At 42.2% G+C, this 18,015-nt stretch overlaps 1 protein-coding gene across 2 annotated transcripts in view; it reads right to left on the minus strand.

The window, feature by feature from the left end:
• RCAN1 (regulator of calcineurin 1) overlaps positions 1–18,015 on the minus strand; it is a 157,527-nt gene that overhangs the window by 16,383 nt on the left and 123,129 nt on the right. Inside the window, exon 1 of one of the 2 annotated variants that reach the window (XM_030202178.1) lies at positions 4,399–4,589. The exons of the other annotated variant lie outside the window; for it this stretch is intronic. Coding sequence (XP_030058038.1) covers positions 4,399–4,485 — 87 coding nt within the window. The 5' untranslated portion in view covers positions 4,486–4,589. Of the gene's footprint in view, positions 1–4,398; positions 4,590–18,015 lie in introns of those variants that run through there. 2 annotated transcript variants of the gene reach the window in all.

Consider the following 18,015-nt stretch of genomic DNA (forward strand, 5'->3'; position numbering starts at 1 on the left):
TGTAGTTAATGCAAAACAATAGGTCATGACAGTTACACACACTGAAAAGAAAGACCAGCACAAAACCTGTTTACCCAGAAGAAAGGTGAGCACATTTTATATAGTCCGTTTAACTGGATAAACATGTTTTTGGAAATTAATTGTATATAATCATACAATCGCATACATACACCTATCCATCCTCAATTATTTGTTTGTCCTTGAGATAGTCTAAATCCCTGGTTACTTACTGCACATGTATTAATTTGCTTCTTGAAGTTATTGTAATTTGTGTTATATTCTGTACATTATTATGTTTTGTTCACTTATTGTTAAGCCACAATGAACTTGAGTCTATTTCAGGCTAATGTGCGATGCAAATGTCATTCATTCATTAATATTTATTTTTATTTATTTATTTGGATTTTGCTCACACCTTTTTCAGTAGTAGCTCAGGGTGAGTTGCATTCAGGTACACTGGATATTTCTCTGTCCCAGGAGGACTCACAATCTAAGTTTGTACCTGAGGCAATGGAGGGTTAAGTGACTTGCCCAAGATCACAAGGAGCAGCAGTGGGATTTGAACCAGCCACCTCTGGATTGCAAAACCGGTGCTCTAACCACTAGGCCACTCCTCCACATACATACACATACACACACACACTCCCCAACTTAGGTGAATAACTTCACAAAGGCTGTTAGTAAATCCCAGTAAATATAAACTTTTAATACACAAAAGGATGATATCAAATTGTGTGTTTTTACAGAATTGTTTTTGGAGATGTTGGGGTAATCATGGTTGTCGAGTTTGTCAAAAATCTCAGGAGAATCCCTAGGGCCCTGAAAGTTAATCAAAAGGGGGAAACAATGCTCGGTACCATGCGCTAGCTGTCATAACTGTCAATACCATAGCTGAACATACTGCCACCTCAAGAGGCGCTAAATGCAGTTGAACTACAAGTAGTCCGGTGGCATGGTTGTGAAACGTAACATGCTGGGCTGGTGCACTCTCTGCCCCCTCCCCCGTGGCAAAGTCCCCCTGACCTATAGTCCCGGAGCATTCCCTGCCCTCTCATGCTTCAGGCAAAGTCTCCACCCAGTGCATCGGCAAAGTCTCAAGGCACAGCCCTGAACCCCTCTCCCATCAGCAACACAACATCTCCTGAAACCCTCCCATAACTGCACCAACACCCTCGTTAACTCAGGCTCCGGCATAACCACCCCACCCCCTTTCACCAAAGAACACCCTCCGCCAACAGTCAACCCTCCCTCCCCTGCTCCCCAGGGGCAGCACTGGTGGCCCAGTGGACCCTGGCAGTAGCAATCATCCTTTTGTGCTGTCTGGTTGGTGCCAAAATCAAAAACAGTATTGACAACCCCTTATCGGTAGCTTCACAGAATTGGGGAGGGGGGCTTTGGGTAATATACTGGGGGAGGGGGGGAGATCAGTTCTGTGTTGGCGAGGGTGTGTCTGATGCTTTGGGGGGGAGGGAGGGAGGCAGGAATGGGTAGTGCTGCTGTGGTTGCCTGTCATGTTTGTTAACGCTTGTGTGCTCTGTGCAGTAAATGCAGGGCATGCCCCGTTTTTATCGTACTGGTTTTACGCTTACCGCGTGTTCATTTTTTACATTATATGTGTAGTAATTGCAAAACCTACTGCACTTAAGTAAAAGGTCCCCTAAATCTCCTTACGTCTATTGTCAGTCCATGGAATGAAGCTATATTTTGCTTGGGGGGGGAGGGTCTGGGACCCACTGGGATTTCCAGCTGCTCCTTAGCCTGCTGTAAGTTTGTCCACCCTTTCAGACCCACACTGATTGCCAGATTAGTAGTTTTGGTACTGCCTTTCCTTGGATGTGCTGTACATATTCAGAATAAACCTTGGAAGAAGCGTTTACATAAAACAGGACATTAAAACTATAAACTGCTGTTTAATAATAACAGCTCATTAAAGAACAGAATGCTAAACACAAACCCACCTATAAGAAAATTTCTTGCACTAAGCAGGAGAAGAAAAAATGTTAGCTGTCTGGCACAGAAAGAAAAATAAATATACAGCCTTTTTACTGTGGGGAATATCCTCTAAGGTTCTGATGAGAAAACCTTTATTCTCATGGATTATGTTGTCACACGAGGGCCCTTTATTAGTTTTCACATTTTAAACTTTACACAGAAAAAGTCATGTGTCTGATAATTCATATCATTTATGGTGATGGTACATAAATGCTGCTTATTCCTTTCTGTCTCTCTAGCAAACTACTAACCACTCTCAGCACAATATGCATTTTGTCCTGTAGGGGGGGCCACAGCATTACATTATTACATCCTGGATTTAATCATCTGTTATGCTAGATATAAGGGCTTGTTTTGCAAAGACATAATATAGAAAATCATTCAGGATATTATAAAGATGACCTTACAACCAGGGGCGTATCTGCGTGGGGCCACAGGGGCCTGGGCCCCCGCAGATTTCGCCCTGGACCCCCCTACCACAGACCCTCTCCACCTCCCCCTCCCTCCCGCCCGCCTGCCACCAACCCGTCGCCGATCTTTGCTGGCGGGGGAACCCCAAGCCCCCGCCAGCCGAAGTCCTCTCTTCCGTGCAGGATGCAAGTTTCAATGCTTCCTGTTCTTCTGAGTCTGACGTCCTGCACGTACAACGTGCAGAACGTCAGACTCAGAATTTGGAATTCAGTCTGACGTCCTGCGCGTTGTACGTGCAGGACGTTAGACTCAGAAGAACAGGAAGCGTTGAAACTTGCAGCGGCGCAGCCTGCATGGAAGAGAGGACCTCGGCTGGCGGGGGGTTGGGGTCCCCCACCAGCAAAGGTAAGTGACAGCAGCGGGGGAGGGTGTCATTGGTGGCGAGGGGGGGGGTCCGGAAATGGCGGGGGGGGGGGGGGGGGGATCGGTGGCGCCGGGGGGGGGGGCTAAAATGTGCCCCCTCCCTCTGGCTCTGGCCCCCCCTACCGCCCGAGTCCAGATACGCCCCTGCTTACAACTACAATAAAGGTGATATTCATGCCATCAGTAGCACCCTGGTGTAGCCACTGGGCCTGCACCTTCCAGGAATCTAGACATTCATGTTACCCAAAATCCTTCTGTTATACTAAATGTATACTTTCTCATGTATTCTCACTATTCATGATGTATTGTAAGCCACATTGAGCCTGCAAAGAGGTGGGATAATGTGGGATACAAATGCAACAAATAATAATAATAATAATTTCCTCCCCCACCCCTCCTAAAATATAGATTATCTGCCAATGCCTGGTTTACATCACTTGCAAGAGTCAACCTAGCGTTTCACCTGGCCATAACCTGGGTTATAAGAAATTACTGTATGACCAGAAAAGGTTGGTGGTGTGAGTTTTCTAAAGGGGGGGGGGGGGGAAGGAAGAGATTATGCATGAAGGCCTGATCATCATCTGTTCATAGCCCCATTACAGAGTTCCACCCTTATTTTCCAACAAAATGAAGTTTAACTTCTGAAAATAACTCCATTCTGATTTTCAATGCCATATTTATCATCTGCCATTAGCTGACAATTATATACAAAACTACCTCCTTTCCGGCCAAATATATTCAAAATGATTCTCCAATCTTACTCGCCATGAAGCCATGGAATTTTTGAGAGGTATGCACGACATTGTCCATGGGAAATTAACTAGTTCACCTTGCAGTCTATAAAAGCTCAGGAATTTGATCATGCAGAAGGCAGATAAACAAGGCTTGCCCTAGCCTGCTTCATATACTACTATTATGAACCTTTCCCCCCTTATAAATCTTGTACATATTGTGTGCTACACAAGATTAAAAATACCTTGATGAAATTAGCACACCCAAATCAGAATGAAACCTGGTTAAGTCCTTATCCCCACACTGCACTGTTACTTTAACAGCTGGATGCCCTCTGTAATTACGTGCACAAGTCCCCCCATGACACTGCTGCGGTCTCAGCCAACATCACTCACACCACCGCAGTATTGCAGCATGACTCCAGCTGCTCATTCTTCCGATGTACATTCTGATGCCAGAAATCAGCACAAGCCACACATTCCTACGATTCTTAAACAGCACTAAGTAAAGCAATTCACTATTTCAGTTCAACTCTATTTTCTTTGTTTCTCACAGCCAGAAACAAACATCATACAGAAACTACTGTATCCTGTATAAGAATCGGCTTCATTTCTACAAAAAAAAAAAAAAAAAAAATGATCTAAACTAAATTTAACTCTGCTGCACTTCCTCAATATTCCCTTGCCAGCCTCCATTTCCTATCGACTCTCGTCTCAGTATCTACAGATCAGGTTTTCAGGACAGTCAAAACACACTCACTCAAGTATAAGGTCTCTAATAACTGAACGTTTCATCTAAAATAAAATGCAGGCATATTCGTGGTAAGCAGACAAGTCTTACCGTGGTTTCATTCTGACCGAAGAGCTCACTCTCTGCAACACAGGCGATCAGGGAGCCAAAACTGTAATTATAATTTCTAAAATGCATTTTAGTTCTGCGTGCGCCTCCGCCTCAGGCAGATTCTCTCAGATGAGACTGTGGTGGGAAGTTTGAAAAGTCCCAGCTAAAATCTTCTCTAACAAGCTGTGATTTCTGTACGAGGTGTTTATAAAGGCCCAGGTCCAATCCCTCCCACAGGCTAACCCCACCCCTTTTTCAGATTATCATATGGAGGGGGCGGCAAATTCCTCCAGAGTCCTGTATGTAACTGGGGCAATCAGGGACAGAGGCTGAGTCCGGCCTAGAGAGACATGACGTGGGCATTTAATCAGTTTTTCTATGCTAATTAACCCTGCCTTTTTTTTTTTTTTTTTTTCATTCTGGAGGATGGAAAAACCAGCTGAGCTTTGCATAACAGCTGCTTTATCAACTCTTCTTATAGCATAGTTTCCACTGCTGGTAATTCCAGCTGGCTCCAGGGCAGAGTGTGTGCACTCCTCGCCTGAGTTGGACAGCCCCTCTTTAAGATGGAAAATGTTACTGCATTGAGGACCAAGTGTCAACAGTCACTGGCTAGCAAAGACAAAACACTGACAAAAGCCTTAGTCAGGGCTGGCCAAATAAACTACTAGAACACAATTTCTGAATAAATCTTGTCATTGGTTCATGAATAAGCTCTATAGTTTCTCAGTCTATTTAGGGTCTCCTTCTACCAAATTGTGCTACTGATTCCTTTGTGGCAACGCTGACGAAGCCCATTCTAATTGAATGAGCTTTGTCGGGACTGCCGTGCCAGAATTGATAGCGCGGTGTGATAAAAGAGGCCCTTAGAAATATATTTTATTTAAAAATGTTCATATTTCTCCAATCTCAGATCAATTTTAAAATATTTGTTGTATTAAAATTAAACACCCATCTGCTGCATTCCTTAAACCCAAACTAACCAAGTACAGAACTTGTTAAATAGAAAAAAAGTCTACAATAAAGGTCAAATTAGCTTTAGGATATACCATTTTACTGGTGTATATTAATGTATTTGTGAATGGCTTTTGCATACTCCCTCACGGAGCTGATTTACTTATCAGGATTATTTTTAACTACATTTATGATAAAGATTCATCCAAGGTGGTGTATAAATATAGCTTGAATATATTTAACAGCATTAACAATAGTAAAATGATTAACTCCCACTGCCCTATCTTATATATATATTTCACATTTGCTTACACCCTTTGCTATCTATTAAAATGTTTTATTGCGAATGGTGTTGACATTGTAAGTAGCATACTATTTTACTGCTGTAATTGTTTACTGCCGATGTTTGATTTATTACTACTACTACTATTTAGCATTTCTATAGCGCTACAAGGCGTACGCAGCGCTGCACAAACATAGAAGAAATTCTTGCTGTACATCACACCTTGGGTGAATTACTTTAAAAAGATGGTGAATAAATCCTAATAAAATTTCAGCACAATACACTTACTCCAATTTTGGAAAAAAGTGGGGAGCTGATGACAGGTTGCGAAAATTTTACACCAGTTTCTAACTTGGCTACTTCAGGTAAACTGATTGAAATAGAAGCTTGCAATCCACTGGATGTCTTTATAGATGATAATGGCTGTTTATATATGTCCCAGGGAGGATTTTGGAAGGGTAGTGGGACAAAGTCTGCTGGTTGCAATAATGGATACCCTAGAGGCGAAAATACTGTTTGATAGATATTCAAGCAATTGGTTTGAAGGGAAAGGTTTGGAATTGGCTCTCCTTTTGGAAGGATGACACCCAAGTAAGATATGGGGAGCGATGTTCTGATCAAGTTTTGGAAACTGGGGTGTCCCCCAAAGTTCTCTATCTCCACTTTTACTTAACATATATATAGCCATTATGGAAGATAATTAGGGTTTTTGACTTTTCAAGCATATGCAGATGATATTCAAGTGGTTTGTCCAATGGATGGGGATAGAAAAGATGTATTTCCTGGAGGAAAGGAGAAACAGGGGTGATATGATACAGACGTTCAAATATTTGAAAGGTATTAATCCGCAAACGAACCTTTTCCGGAGATACGAAGGCGGTAGAACGAGAGGACATGAAATGAGGTTGAGGGGGGGGGGGCAGACTCAAGAAGAATGTCAGGAAGTATTTTTTCACGGAGAGGGTGGTGGATGCTTGGAATGCCCTCCCACGGGAGGTGGTGGAAATGAAAACGGTAATGGAATTCAAACATGCGTGGGATAAACATAAAGGAATCCTGTTCAGAAGGAATGGATCCTAAGGAGCTTAGCCGAGATTGGGTGGCAGAGCCGATGGTGGGAGGCGGGGCTGGTGGTTGGGAGGCGGGGATAGTGCTGGGCAGACTTATACGGCCTGTGCCCTGAAAAAGACAGGTACAAATCAAGGTAAGTGGCACAGTGGGAGGCGGGGCTGGTGGTTGGGAGGCGGGGATAGTGCTGGGCAGACTTATACGGTCTGTGCCAGAGCCGATGGTGGGAGGCGGGGATAGCAAGGAAAAGAGTGGATACAAAAAAGTCCTCTCTCACGTGGTGTCTTCTAGAACAAGATCTTTATTTGTAAAACAATTGAAACAACGTTCTAGAAGACACCACGTGAGAGAGGACTTTTTTGTATCCACTGTTTTCCTTGCTTCGTTGTTCTTTCGTGGAGAGAACACCTTCTGTGTGTGTGGGAGGCGGGGATAGTGCTGGGCAGACTTGTACGGTCTGTGCCCTGAAAAAGACAGGTACAAATCAAGGTAAGGTATACACAAATATGTGGCACATTTCTTGGGCAGACTGGATGGACCGTGCAGGTCTTTTTCTGCCATCATCTACTATGTTACTATGTATTATCCAAGTTGCAAGCTTGTTTGTGGAAGGTAAAGAGATGATTAAAGGAAAGTAAATAGAAACTGAGTGTTTCAAAGACTACTTGTTTAGGCTTGGGTAACATTTCTATGGATCAGTTCAGAAGTGAGATGAAGATTAGCAGCGAGAAAGTATCATGGGTGGAAGATGTCAGGCATTATCACTGAAAAACACGGGGTAGGACAAGAGTAGATAGCTAGTGTTACTAAAAAGCATTTTGGAAGTTAAGAATACAGCATGACATTTACAACCTTTTTTGGAGATGCAAGCTCTTATACAGATGGTGACAAATGCTTTTTTGATAAGTTTGCTGGATTATTATAATGTGTTATATTTGGGAATAATGGAAAAATGCTTAACTGCAAATAATGCAAAAAAAGGTGGCAAGACTTCTTTAGGTAAAAGTAAACGGGAAAGTGAACGCCCAATTCTTAGGGAACTTCATTGGTTACTGGTTAGGAAGTGTTTAAAATTATGATTTTGATATTCAAATTATTTTACATTCAGAAACCAGCTTGTTAAGAGACAATTCAGTGGTAGGAACCCTCTCAGACACTCAGAACTTCAGCTACGAGATTTTTCAATTTGTCCAAGATGATGTAGAAACAAGGTTTTTAGTATGATAGTTACTGGAATAAGTTATCTGTAGAACTGCGCAAAACGAGAACATTACTATCTTTTTGGAAAGGTCTGAAAACATTTTTTCTCTAACATTTAATTATTGTAATAGTGTATTGGTTAAGGTATTATTTGTAGCATGTTTAAAGCTAGGAGAGTTATGGATTGGAATTTCTGACTAGTATATTGTTTTTTGATCTTTGTTTTTTATTATAAACACTTCAAATGGATTCATCCTCTAAAGTGATACAAACCCTGATATTTTGGATCCTGTTCTGGGCCTAGTGCTCTCAGCTGATCCTTGATTGTTCCTGGCTCCTGTCATGAAGCACAACACGGGTTTTGAAGTTATGTAGAAAACATTCAACTAGCACCTGCAGTTATATATCACTATGTAAAATCCAATCAAAAATTTTCCTACTACTACTACTATTTAGCATTTCTATAGCGCTACAAGGCGTACGCAGCGCTGCACAAACATAGAAGAAAGACAGTCCCTGCTCAAAGAGCTTACAATCTAATAGACAAGAAATAAAGTAAGCAAATCAATCAATTAATGTGTACAGGAAGGAGGAGAGGAGGGTAGGTGGAGGCGAGTGGTTACGAGTCAAAAGCAATGTTAAAGAGGTGGGCTTTCAGTCTAGATTTAAAGGTGGCCAAGGATGGGGCAAGACGTAGGGGCTCAGGAAGTTTATTCCAGGCGTAGGGTGCAGCGCGACAGAAGGCGCGAAGTCTGGAGTTGGCAGTAGTGGAGAAGGGAACAGATAAGAAGGATTTATCCATGGAGCGGAGTGCATGGGAAGGGGTGTAGGGAAGGACGAGTGTGGAGAGATACTGGGGAGCAGCAGAGTGAGTACATTTATAGGTTAGTAGAAGAAGTTTGAACAGGATGCGAAAACGGATAGGGAGCCAGTGAAGCGACTTGAGGAGAGGGGTAGTATGAGTAAAGCGACCCTGGCAGAAGACGAGATGGGCAGCAGAGTTTTGAACCGATTGGAGAGGGGAGAGGTGACTAAGTGGGAGGCCAGCAAGAAGCAGATTGCAGTAGTCTAAACGAGAGGTGACAAGGGTGTCGATGAGGGTTTTTATTTCAGCAGTTATGGTAGTTGGTCTGAGGTGCTCCAGTGATGGAAACAGGGGATTTCTGAAGCTATGGGACTCAAGTAAATAAAGCTAGATAGTACTGTTTAGGGGTTAGGTGAGAATAAAACAGTTTCACAGTGCAAAAACAAATGTATTTACCTTTGTTTCAGATATGCATCTTTAACATTTTTGAAAGAAAAACAATTGGAGCTGGCCTGCTCTTCCCTAATAGTTGTGTGCTTATTTTTGAGTACAGTGCACTCCATTTAAGTGCACGTCGAATAAGCGCATGTTCTGTTTAACTGCATGCCGTACTTCGGTCCCGTTTTTGGCGCCATCAATTTCTATGGGGACAAGCTTCGGTTTAACGCACCACTGATAAGTGCAAGATTCACTTATATGCATGGCTTAAGACCGCTCCTCTGCAGGAAAGACTTCACATAAGCGCACGCACGGAATATGGAAGCCGACTGGCACGTGAAAAAAGGGGCGATAAATTTGAAATCTCATTGATTACCTGTCACAGTCGATAACCAATGAGAGTTAATTTGTTAGAATAAGTGCACACAGGGAATATGGAAGCCAATTGGCACGTGACAAAAGGGCGATAAATTTGAAATCTCATTGGTTACCTGCCACTGGCAGTAACCAATGAGAGTTAATTTGTTAGAATAAGCGAAAGAAAATTGTTAAAGAGACTGTATACTGTACTTGTAATAAACAGTACATATGTTTATCAGATTTCAAGCTTCTTTGGGTCACAACAGTTAAGTGCACGCTCCAGTTAACTGCATGTATTTCTTTGGTCCCGGACCCTTGCTCTTAAGCGCATTGCACTGTACTTCCATATAGATGATAGGTACTCTTCTGGCTACTGCTGATTAGCAATGTTAGATGGGAATTTACTCAGACAAAGAAGAGTAACGAGTGTATTAGGGTGAAGGGTTAAAAGGAAAAGTATGCCTTTTTGTGGATGAGAAAGATTAGCAACAGATTAGACACCTTGGAAGGAGTGGAAAGCATGAGAAATGACCTACAAAAATTAGAAGCATGGGCAAATGCTTGGCAGATAAGCTTTAATGCGAAGAAATGTAGAGTGATACATTTGGGATCTAAAGGAGGCATATGCAAAAGAATCTGAGAGGCTGATGTACATGGACCAAAAAGGGGAACTTGGGGTGACAGTGTCTAAGGATCTCAAGCTGGCAAAACAAAGCAATAAGGAGGTAGACCAAGGCCAGAGGGGTGATTGGCTACACAGAGATAGACGTTTCCATCAGAAAGAGAATACACTTGCACTATTGTGTACAGTTTTGAAGGAAGTTAGTTATCTTGCAAAGGACATAAAAAAATGAACTCGAAGCAGTTCAGAGGGAAGTGGCCAAAATGGTATGGGGTCTCTGCCAGAAGACGTATGAGAAGAGACTCGAAGACCTGAATATGTATACTCTGAAGAGGAGTAATAGGGGAGAAATGATACATATATTTAAACACTTGAAAGACAGAAATGAATGAACCAAAACCTTTTTTAAAATGCCATGATTAAGCTGAAATGAGGAAAACTGAAAAGCAACATTAGGAAATACTTTTTCACAGAGAGGGCAGTGGATGCCTGGAATGCTCCTCCATGGGACACCACATCCAAAGCAGGAGCATGCCAGGCATGAAAATGGTAAGAGTTCCAAAAGGCATGGGATTTACACAGAGGTTCCCAATATGGGAAGAGGATGGAATAAAAGTATCGAGTACTTCCACTCAAAGTAAAACAAGCACCTGTTCAGCATGGTAAACAGCCTACTGCAACCCCCACAACAGAATTGCAGTGATTTGCAGCATACTTTGCCAACAATATTAAAAGTCTCCACCAGGATTTACAGGCAGTCCCAGATAACGAGGAGCCCCAAAACTTTCACCCTCCTGACACAGACATATGGGACTCTTTTAACCCAATAACAGAGGAGGGACTTGACAAAATCCTAAGAGACCTTCGACCTACTACCTGTTCCCTCAACCTCTGCTCATCAAAGACAGTGCAGCGGGCATGCAGGGGCCTGATAAATGGCACCATGAAAATCATGAATGACTCTCTTTCTAATGAGCAACTACCAACAGAATTAAAAAAGTGCAATGGTGCATCCTTTGCTAAAGAACGACCACCTTGACCAGGACAAACTTGAAAGTTACCAGTCAGTATCCAACATCCCATTTTTGGAAAACGTATAGAACAAACAGTCTGTGATCAACTCAATGATTGGCTAGAAGAGAGAAACTGGCTAGAGATCCATGTCAATCTGGATCTTGTATCCCTACTCGATGATCTTCACAGAAACCAAGACAGAGTACCTCTGTGTTAGTACTGCTAGCTTTTTCAGCAGCTTTCAACAATGTGGGCTATGATATTATGCTAGCACGACTGGCAGAAACAGGTGTCGGTGGAATAGTACTTGCATGGTTCAGATCCTATCAGACAAGCAACAGTCCATAATGTTCAGCAGCACCTCATCGTCACTATGGGTACTGACCTGTGGGGTACCACAAGAATCGATACTGTCAACTATTCCGTTCAATATCTACCTCAAGTCAGTAACCAAGCTGATTCGGCCAACGGACACTCAATTCTACATCTATGCGGATGACATGCAGCTACTCATACCCACTTAACCTGACACCCACAGCCCTGAATAAACTGACTACCTAACATCAATTCAAGAATGGGCTAAAAACAACAAACTTTGACTGAACCCAAGTAAAACCACCAAGCTTGTATGAGTCCCTAACACAAGTGGGCACATACCTGATATCAAAATCTCTTTTGGGAAATATGAACTCCATCTCAAATCACAAGTCAGGAACCTTGGAATACAGCTCGAAACACTTGACTGTAATCCTCCAAATCAAAGCAACCTTCAACAACAGCTTCTATCACTTGCGACAACTATGCTACCTGTCTTACATTGAGAAGGCAAGCCTCGTCTCGGTTATGCATGCCATGATAACATGAAGACTGGATTACTGTAATGCACTCTACACTGGTCTGACTACAAAAGGTCTGCAACAGCTCCAGTTGATTCAGAATGCTGCAGAAAGACTAATAGAAAGTTGTAAGCAATGTTCACACTATTTTTGTAATACAGGGCCAAATTTAAAACACTATGATTAACCTTCCAAGGCCTTTAAAGAAATGGCCCAGAGTACTTGAACAAGATTTCCCTCTTCACACCTCCAAGGTCACTAAGGTCCTCCCAAGGAATATCCCTAACCACACTCTCTCCAAAGGACATCATACGATGTGATACCCGTAAGTGAGCCTTCTCCGGAGTAGCCTCCACACTCATTCCTTGAAAGACCGCTTAACTCATGAAGCAAGTAAAGCTTGGCTCTTCAACCCGGCCTTTAATGGAAGAAGTAACTAACTTGCTAGTCACACACACAAGGAATGACACCAGCTGCACATACTATAACAGGACATGTTTATCCACTCCTACCCTACACCTATGATAGGACTTCTTTTACAAAGCTGCACTAGTGCAAATGAGAGGAAGCCCATAGGAACTGAATGGGCTTCCTCTCATTTGCAGCACCGAGAATTGGTAGCGAAGCTTTGTAAAAGAGGCCCATAATGTTCAAGCAGCTTTCTGACCTCATTTGCAACTTTCTTTAAACTAGTCCCTTATTTTCTTACTCCTGTTACTCTATCTTATCTATACATTCCATCTTTGCTTACATCCTTTGCTGTCTACTAAAATATTTTATTGTGTACTGTGTTGACATAATGTAGCATACAATACCATACTTTGTATTGTTGTTTGAATATTATGACTGCTATAATTGTCTATAGCTTATGTTTGATTTGTTCTTGCTGTACACTGCCTTGAGTGAATTCTTTCAAAAAGGCAGTAAATAAATCCTAACAAATAAATAAATAACTCGCCCAAACATAAGAAAAAAAAATAGAACAAGGGGGGGGGGGGGCGGGGGCAATAATCTGCATACAGCAGCAGGTACATCCCTGGCCACCTTTCTGGGCAGACTGGATGGACTATGCTCGTCTTTATCTGCTATCGTTAACCCTCGTCACTATAAAACTATTATTATTTTTAAAGTGATGGACCCTCAGATGGTCAGAAAGAGAATATTTTTTTCTGCCAATCTCACACTCTTCATCGATCCAGGTAATTGTCTCAAACTTCAATACTGGGTGTAGAATATTTGGTGTAGAATTTTCTCATAACTCTCCAATTTTCATATTGAAATTCTTGAAAACAGGAGCTTTATCTGCTGTCATTTGCTATATTACTTTTACTATGTACCACATATTTATTAGACTGTCTAAGCTAAGTGTGCTCTATTATGTCAGATTTTAAGCAAGACTACTGTATTATGCTGAACAGAAGACCTGGACATTTATAACACTGTTTTGTAGTCTGATAAAAAAAAAAGTAATGCCAAAAATTGATCTTAGTCTTAATTTCCAGGATAACCGAAGCAGCAAAACTGACCAAATTCAGATGTAAAATTGACTTCCTACCACAGACATCGAAAATCAATCTGTTTGGAGCTCCTGAGGACTGAATTTGGGAATCACTGCGCTAAAGCTTTAAGATGGTCATAGGACAATGGCCTCCTGCGCAAACCAGCACCCAAGACTGAAAAAAAATTGTTCAGGTAATTTAAAATGTGGAGTATAGTTTATGAAAACTGAGCATTTTGGCAGCAACTGCTAAGATCTGGAAGAGAGAGCCACCTTCTTTGCACATGGCTGTGATCTCCCCAGCACATAGACAGTACAGCATTCCAGGTCATTTCAGCAGCAGCATTTTGGGGAAGCACCTGGCAGCAAACTTCAAACTGATAATGATATTTATAAATTCTGTCAGTCCATTCAGTTCTGTACAGTAGAATTAGCATGGTTATATTCCTGCCTAGTGGATGTTCCCAAGGCGGTGACAGAGGTGGCTGTTGTGTTGAATGACGCTCTCCTGTTTTGTGATGGGGAAGAACGTAAGAAGAGTACTCAGGTTTAAGGTCCTGTCCACCCTCCGGACGACACAGCAAGTTTAGTCTATCATCAGTACTGCTATGCGGTATCGGCTGGGGCCACTCAAGAGGTATCTCAATCCGATGATGCTGTGCTGGGAGAAGACATCCCTTACAGAAGTGCAGAGTCATCCATGCTACCTAGATTGTCAAGCCCCAACCTCCAAAAACAGGCTCCTCAACCGACATTGCCTGAGTTTCAGGCTGGATCCAGATTTCTGCGAGAGCAGAAGGGATAGCTGTGGAGACAAACTCAGCCCTAAGATCCATGCCTGTATTATTGAGGACTGAATCTAAGAGTCCTGAGGGAAACATCGAAGCAGGATGCCACTGAGGTGACGATGTACCCTCATGTCTTCAAGTGCTGAGGACTCTTTGATGCCTGCTTTGTCAACAACAGCATACGTAAGTGATTACAGTTACTTTAGATTCTTTATGAGACACCTTGAAAGGGCTCAAGGAATCCCATCTGAAAAGAATAGACAGTATTCTAGCCCTTATTCAAGTGCTTCCGGCACAGAAGAGAAATAAGCAACAGATACAGAGTTTAAAATCTGATTCTGAAGTTATAAGGTTAGGCCAGATGGAAAAACACGATGTGGTCATTATGGAAGATATGAGTGGTTTTGCTAGATCAGTGGTTCTCAACTGGTGAGTCACCAAAAATTTGACAGATAGCACCCTTGTGCTTTTCTTAACGTGTGTGAGGCGGGCTGGGGAGGGTTAAGAACCAGAAAGTCAAATACTTACTCTCCATAACTAGCCCTACTCATTAGCCTTAACTGGGAATGCTGCAGAACTATGACACATCAACCTCCTCCACCCCAGCAATCATCACTATTGCGTCTGTATTTCTCCTGCATCATTGTCAGTGGAAGTGAAATGATATATACAATTTTTAATTTGTTCATCTGCAGATTGTAGTGTTTAGTGTGTCATGCACATAAACATTATCTGTAAGATGTGTCACAACAGTTGAGAATCACCGTGCCAGATAAGTAATGCCATACTGGGAAAAGACCAAAGGCCCATCAAGCCCAGCATCCTGTCCCTGACAGTGGCCAAGCCAGGTCAAGGGCATCTGGCAGCTTCCCAAATGTACAAACATTATATGCATGTTATTCCCGAAATTGTGGATTTTTCCCAAGTCCATTTATTAGCGGTCTATGGACTTGTCCTTTAGGAAACCGTCCAAACCCTTTTTAAACTCTGCCAAGCTAACCACCTTCACTACGTTCTTCGGCAACGAATTCCAGAGTTTAATTACACGTTGGGTGAAGAAACATTTTCTCCTATTTGTTTTAAATGTACTACACTGTAGTTTCATCGCATGCCCCCTAGTGCTAATATTTTTGGAAAGTGTGAACAGACACTTCACATCCACCTGTTCCACTCCACTCATTATTTTATATACCTCTATCATATCTCCCCTCAGCTGTCTCTTCTCCAAGCTGAAAAGCCCTAGCCTCCTTAGTCTTTCTTCATAGGGAAGTCGTCCCATCCCCGCTATCATTTTGTCGCCCTTCTCTGCACCTTTTCCAATTCTACTATATCTTTCTTGAGATGCGGCGACCAGAATTGGACACAATACTCAAGGTGCGGTCGCACCATGGAACGATACAACGACATTATAACATCCTCACACCTGTTTTCTATACCTTTCCTAATAATACCCAACATTCTATTTGCTTTCCTAGCCGCAGCAGCACACTGAGCAGAAGGTTTCAGTGTATTTTCAACGACGACACCCAGATCCCTTTCTTGGTCCGTAACTCCTAACGTGGAACCTTGCATGACGTAGCTATAATTTGGGTTCTTTTTTCCCACATGCATCACCTTGCACTTGCTCACATTAAACGTCATCTGCCATTTAGCCGCCCAGTCTCGTAAGGTCCTCTTGTAATTTTTCACAATCCTCTCGCGAATTAACGACTTTGAATAACTTTGTGTTATCAGCAAATTTAATTACCTCGCTAGTTACTCCCATCTCTAATTCATTTATAAATATATTAAAGAGCAGCGGTCCTAACACTGACCCCTGAGGAACCCCACTAACTACCCTTCTCCATTGTGAATACTGCCCATTTAACCCCACTCTCTGTTTCCTATCCTTCAACCAGTTTTTAATCCACAATAGGACATTACCTCCTATCCCATGACCCTCCAATTTCCTCTGTAGCATTTCATGAGGCACCTTGTCAAACGCCTTTTGAAAATCCAGATACACAATATCAACCAGCTCCTCTTTGTCCACATGTTTGTTTACTCCTTCAAAGAATTGAAGTAAATTGATCAGGCAAGATTTCCCCACACTAAAGCCGTGCTGACTTGGTCTCACTAATCCATGTCCTCAGATGTGTTCTGTAATTTTGTTTTTAATAATAGCCTCTACCATTTTCCCCAGCACTGACGTCAGACTCACCGGTCTATAATTTCCCGGATCTCCCCTGGAACCTTTTTTAAAAAATCGGCGTTACATTGGCCACCCTCCAATCTTCCAGTACCACACTCGATTTTAAGGATAAATTGCATATCACTAACAGTAGCTCCGCAAGTTCATTTTTCAGTTCTATCAGTACTCTAGGATGAATACCATCTGGTCCAGGTGATTTGCTACTCTTCAGTTTGCCAAACTGCCCCATTACGTCCTCCAGATTTACCGTGAATTCAGTAAGTTTCTCCGACTCGTCCGCTTGAAATACCATTTCCGACACCGGTATCCCACCCAAATCTTCCTTGGTGAAGACTGAAGCAAAGAATTCATTTAATCTCTCCGCTACGTCTTTGTCTTCCTTGATCGCCCCTTTTACCCCTCGGTCATCCAGCAGCCCAACTGATTCTTTTGCCGGTTTCCTATTTTTAATATACCGAAATTTTTTTTTACTATGCTTTTTTACCTCTACTGCTATCTTGTTTTTGTAATCCCTCTTGGCCTTCTTTATCTGCGCCTTGCATTTGCTTTGACACTCCTTATACTGCTTCTTGTTATTTTCAGACGGTTCCTTCTTCCATTTTCTGAAGGCGTTTCTTTTAGCCCTAATAGCTTCCTTCACTTCACTTTTTAACCACGCAGGCTGTCTTTTGGACTTCTGTCTTTCTTTTCTAATTCGCGGAATATGTTTGGCCTGGGCCTCCAGGATGGTATTTTTGAATAGCATCCACGCCTGTTGTACAGTTTTTACCTTCTCAGTTGCCCCTCTAAGTTTTTTCTTAACCGTTCTTCTCATTTTATCATAGTCTCCTTTTTTAAAGTTAAACGTTAACGTATTTGACTTCCTATGTATAGTTACTTCAAGGTTGATATCAAAACTGATCATATTATGATCACTGTTATCAAGCGGCCCCAGTACCATAACGTTCCCCACCAGATCATGCGCTCCACTAAGGACCAAGTCTAGAATTTTTTCCTTCTCTCATCGGCTCCTGCACCAGCTGCTCCATAAAGCTGTCCTTGATTTCATCAAGGAATTGTACATCTCTAGCGTGTCCCGATGTCACATTTGCCCAGTCTATATTTGGGTAATTGAAGTCACCCATTATTATCACATTGCCCATTTTGTTTGCGTCTCTGATTCCTTTTATCATTTCTGCATCCTCCTGCTCATCCTGGCGAGGTGGACGGTAGTACACTCCTATCACCGTCCTTTTCCCTTTTCTACATGGAATTTCAACCCACAATGATTCAATGGAAAACCCACAACGATTCAATGGAAAACTTTGAGAACTATACTAAGAGACTGAATTTAAGATTTATTAATTTTCCCAAGACCTTACTGATGACCCCTCTGTGTTGAAAAAGTACTATTTGGAAGTCCTGAAGACACCAAATGAATCAATTCATCCTATTACAAGGGCCTTCTATATTCCATCTGGGGGATGTAGAAGTGAAGGCAAACAAAGTCATAGAGTTATAGGACACAGTTTGGATAAAACTGACCTCCTAGAGGACTTTAATATGGAGGTTTGTGGTTGA

Source organism: Microcaecilia unicolor, chromosome 4 (genome assembly GCF_901765095.1).
Source record: "Microcaecilia unicolor chromosome 4, aMicUni1.1, whole genome shotgun sequence".
NCBI classification, from domain to species: Eukaryota; Metazoa; Chordata; class Amphibia; order Gymnophiona; family Siphonopidae; genus Microcaecilia; species Microcaecilia unicolor.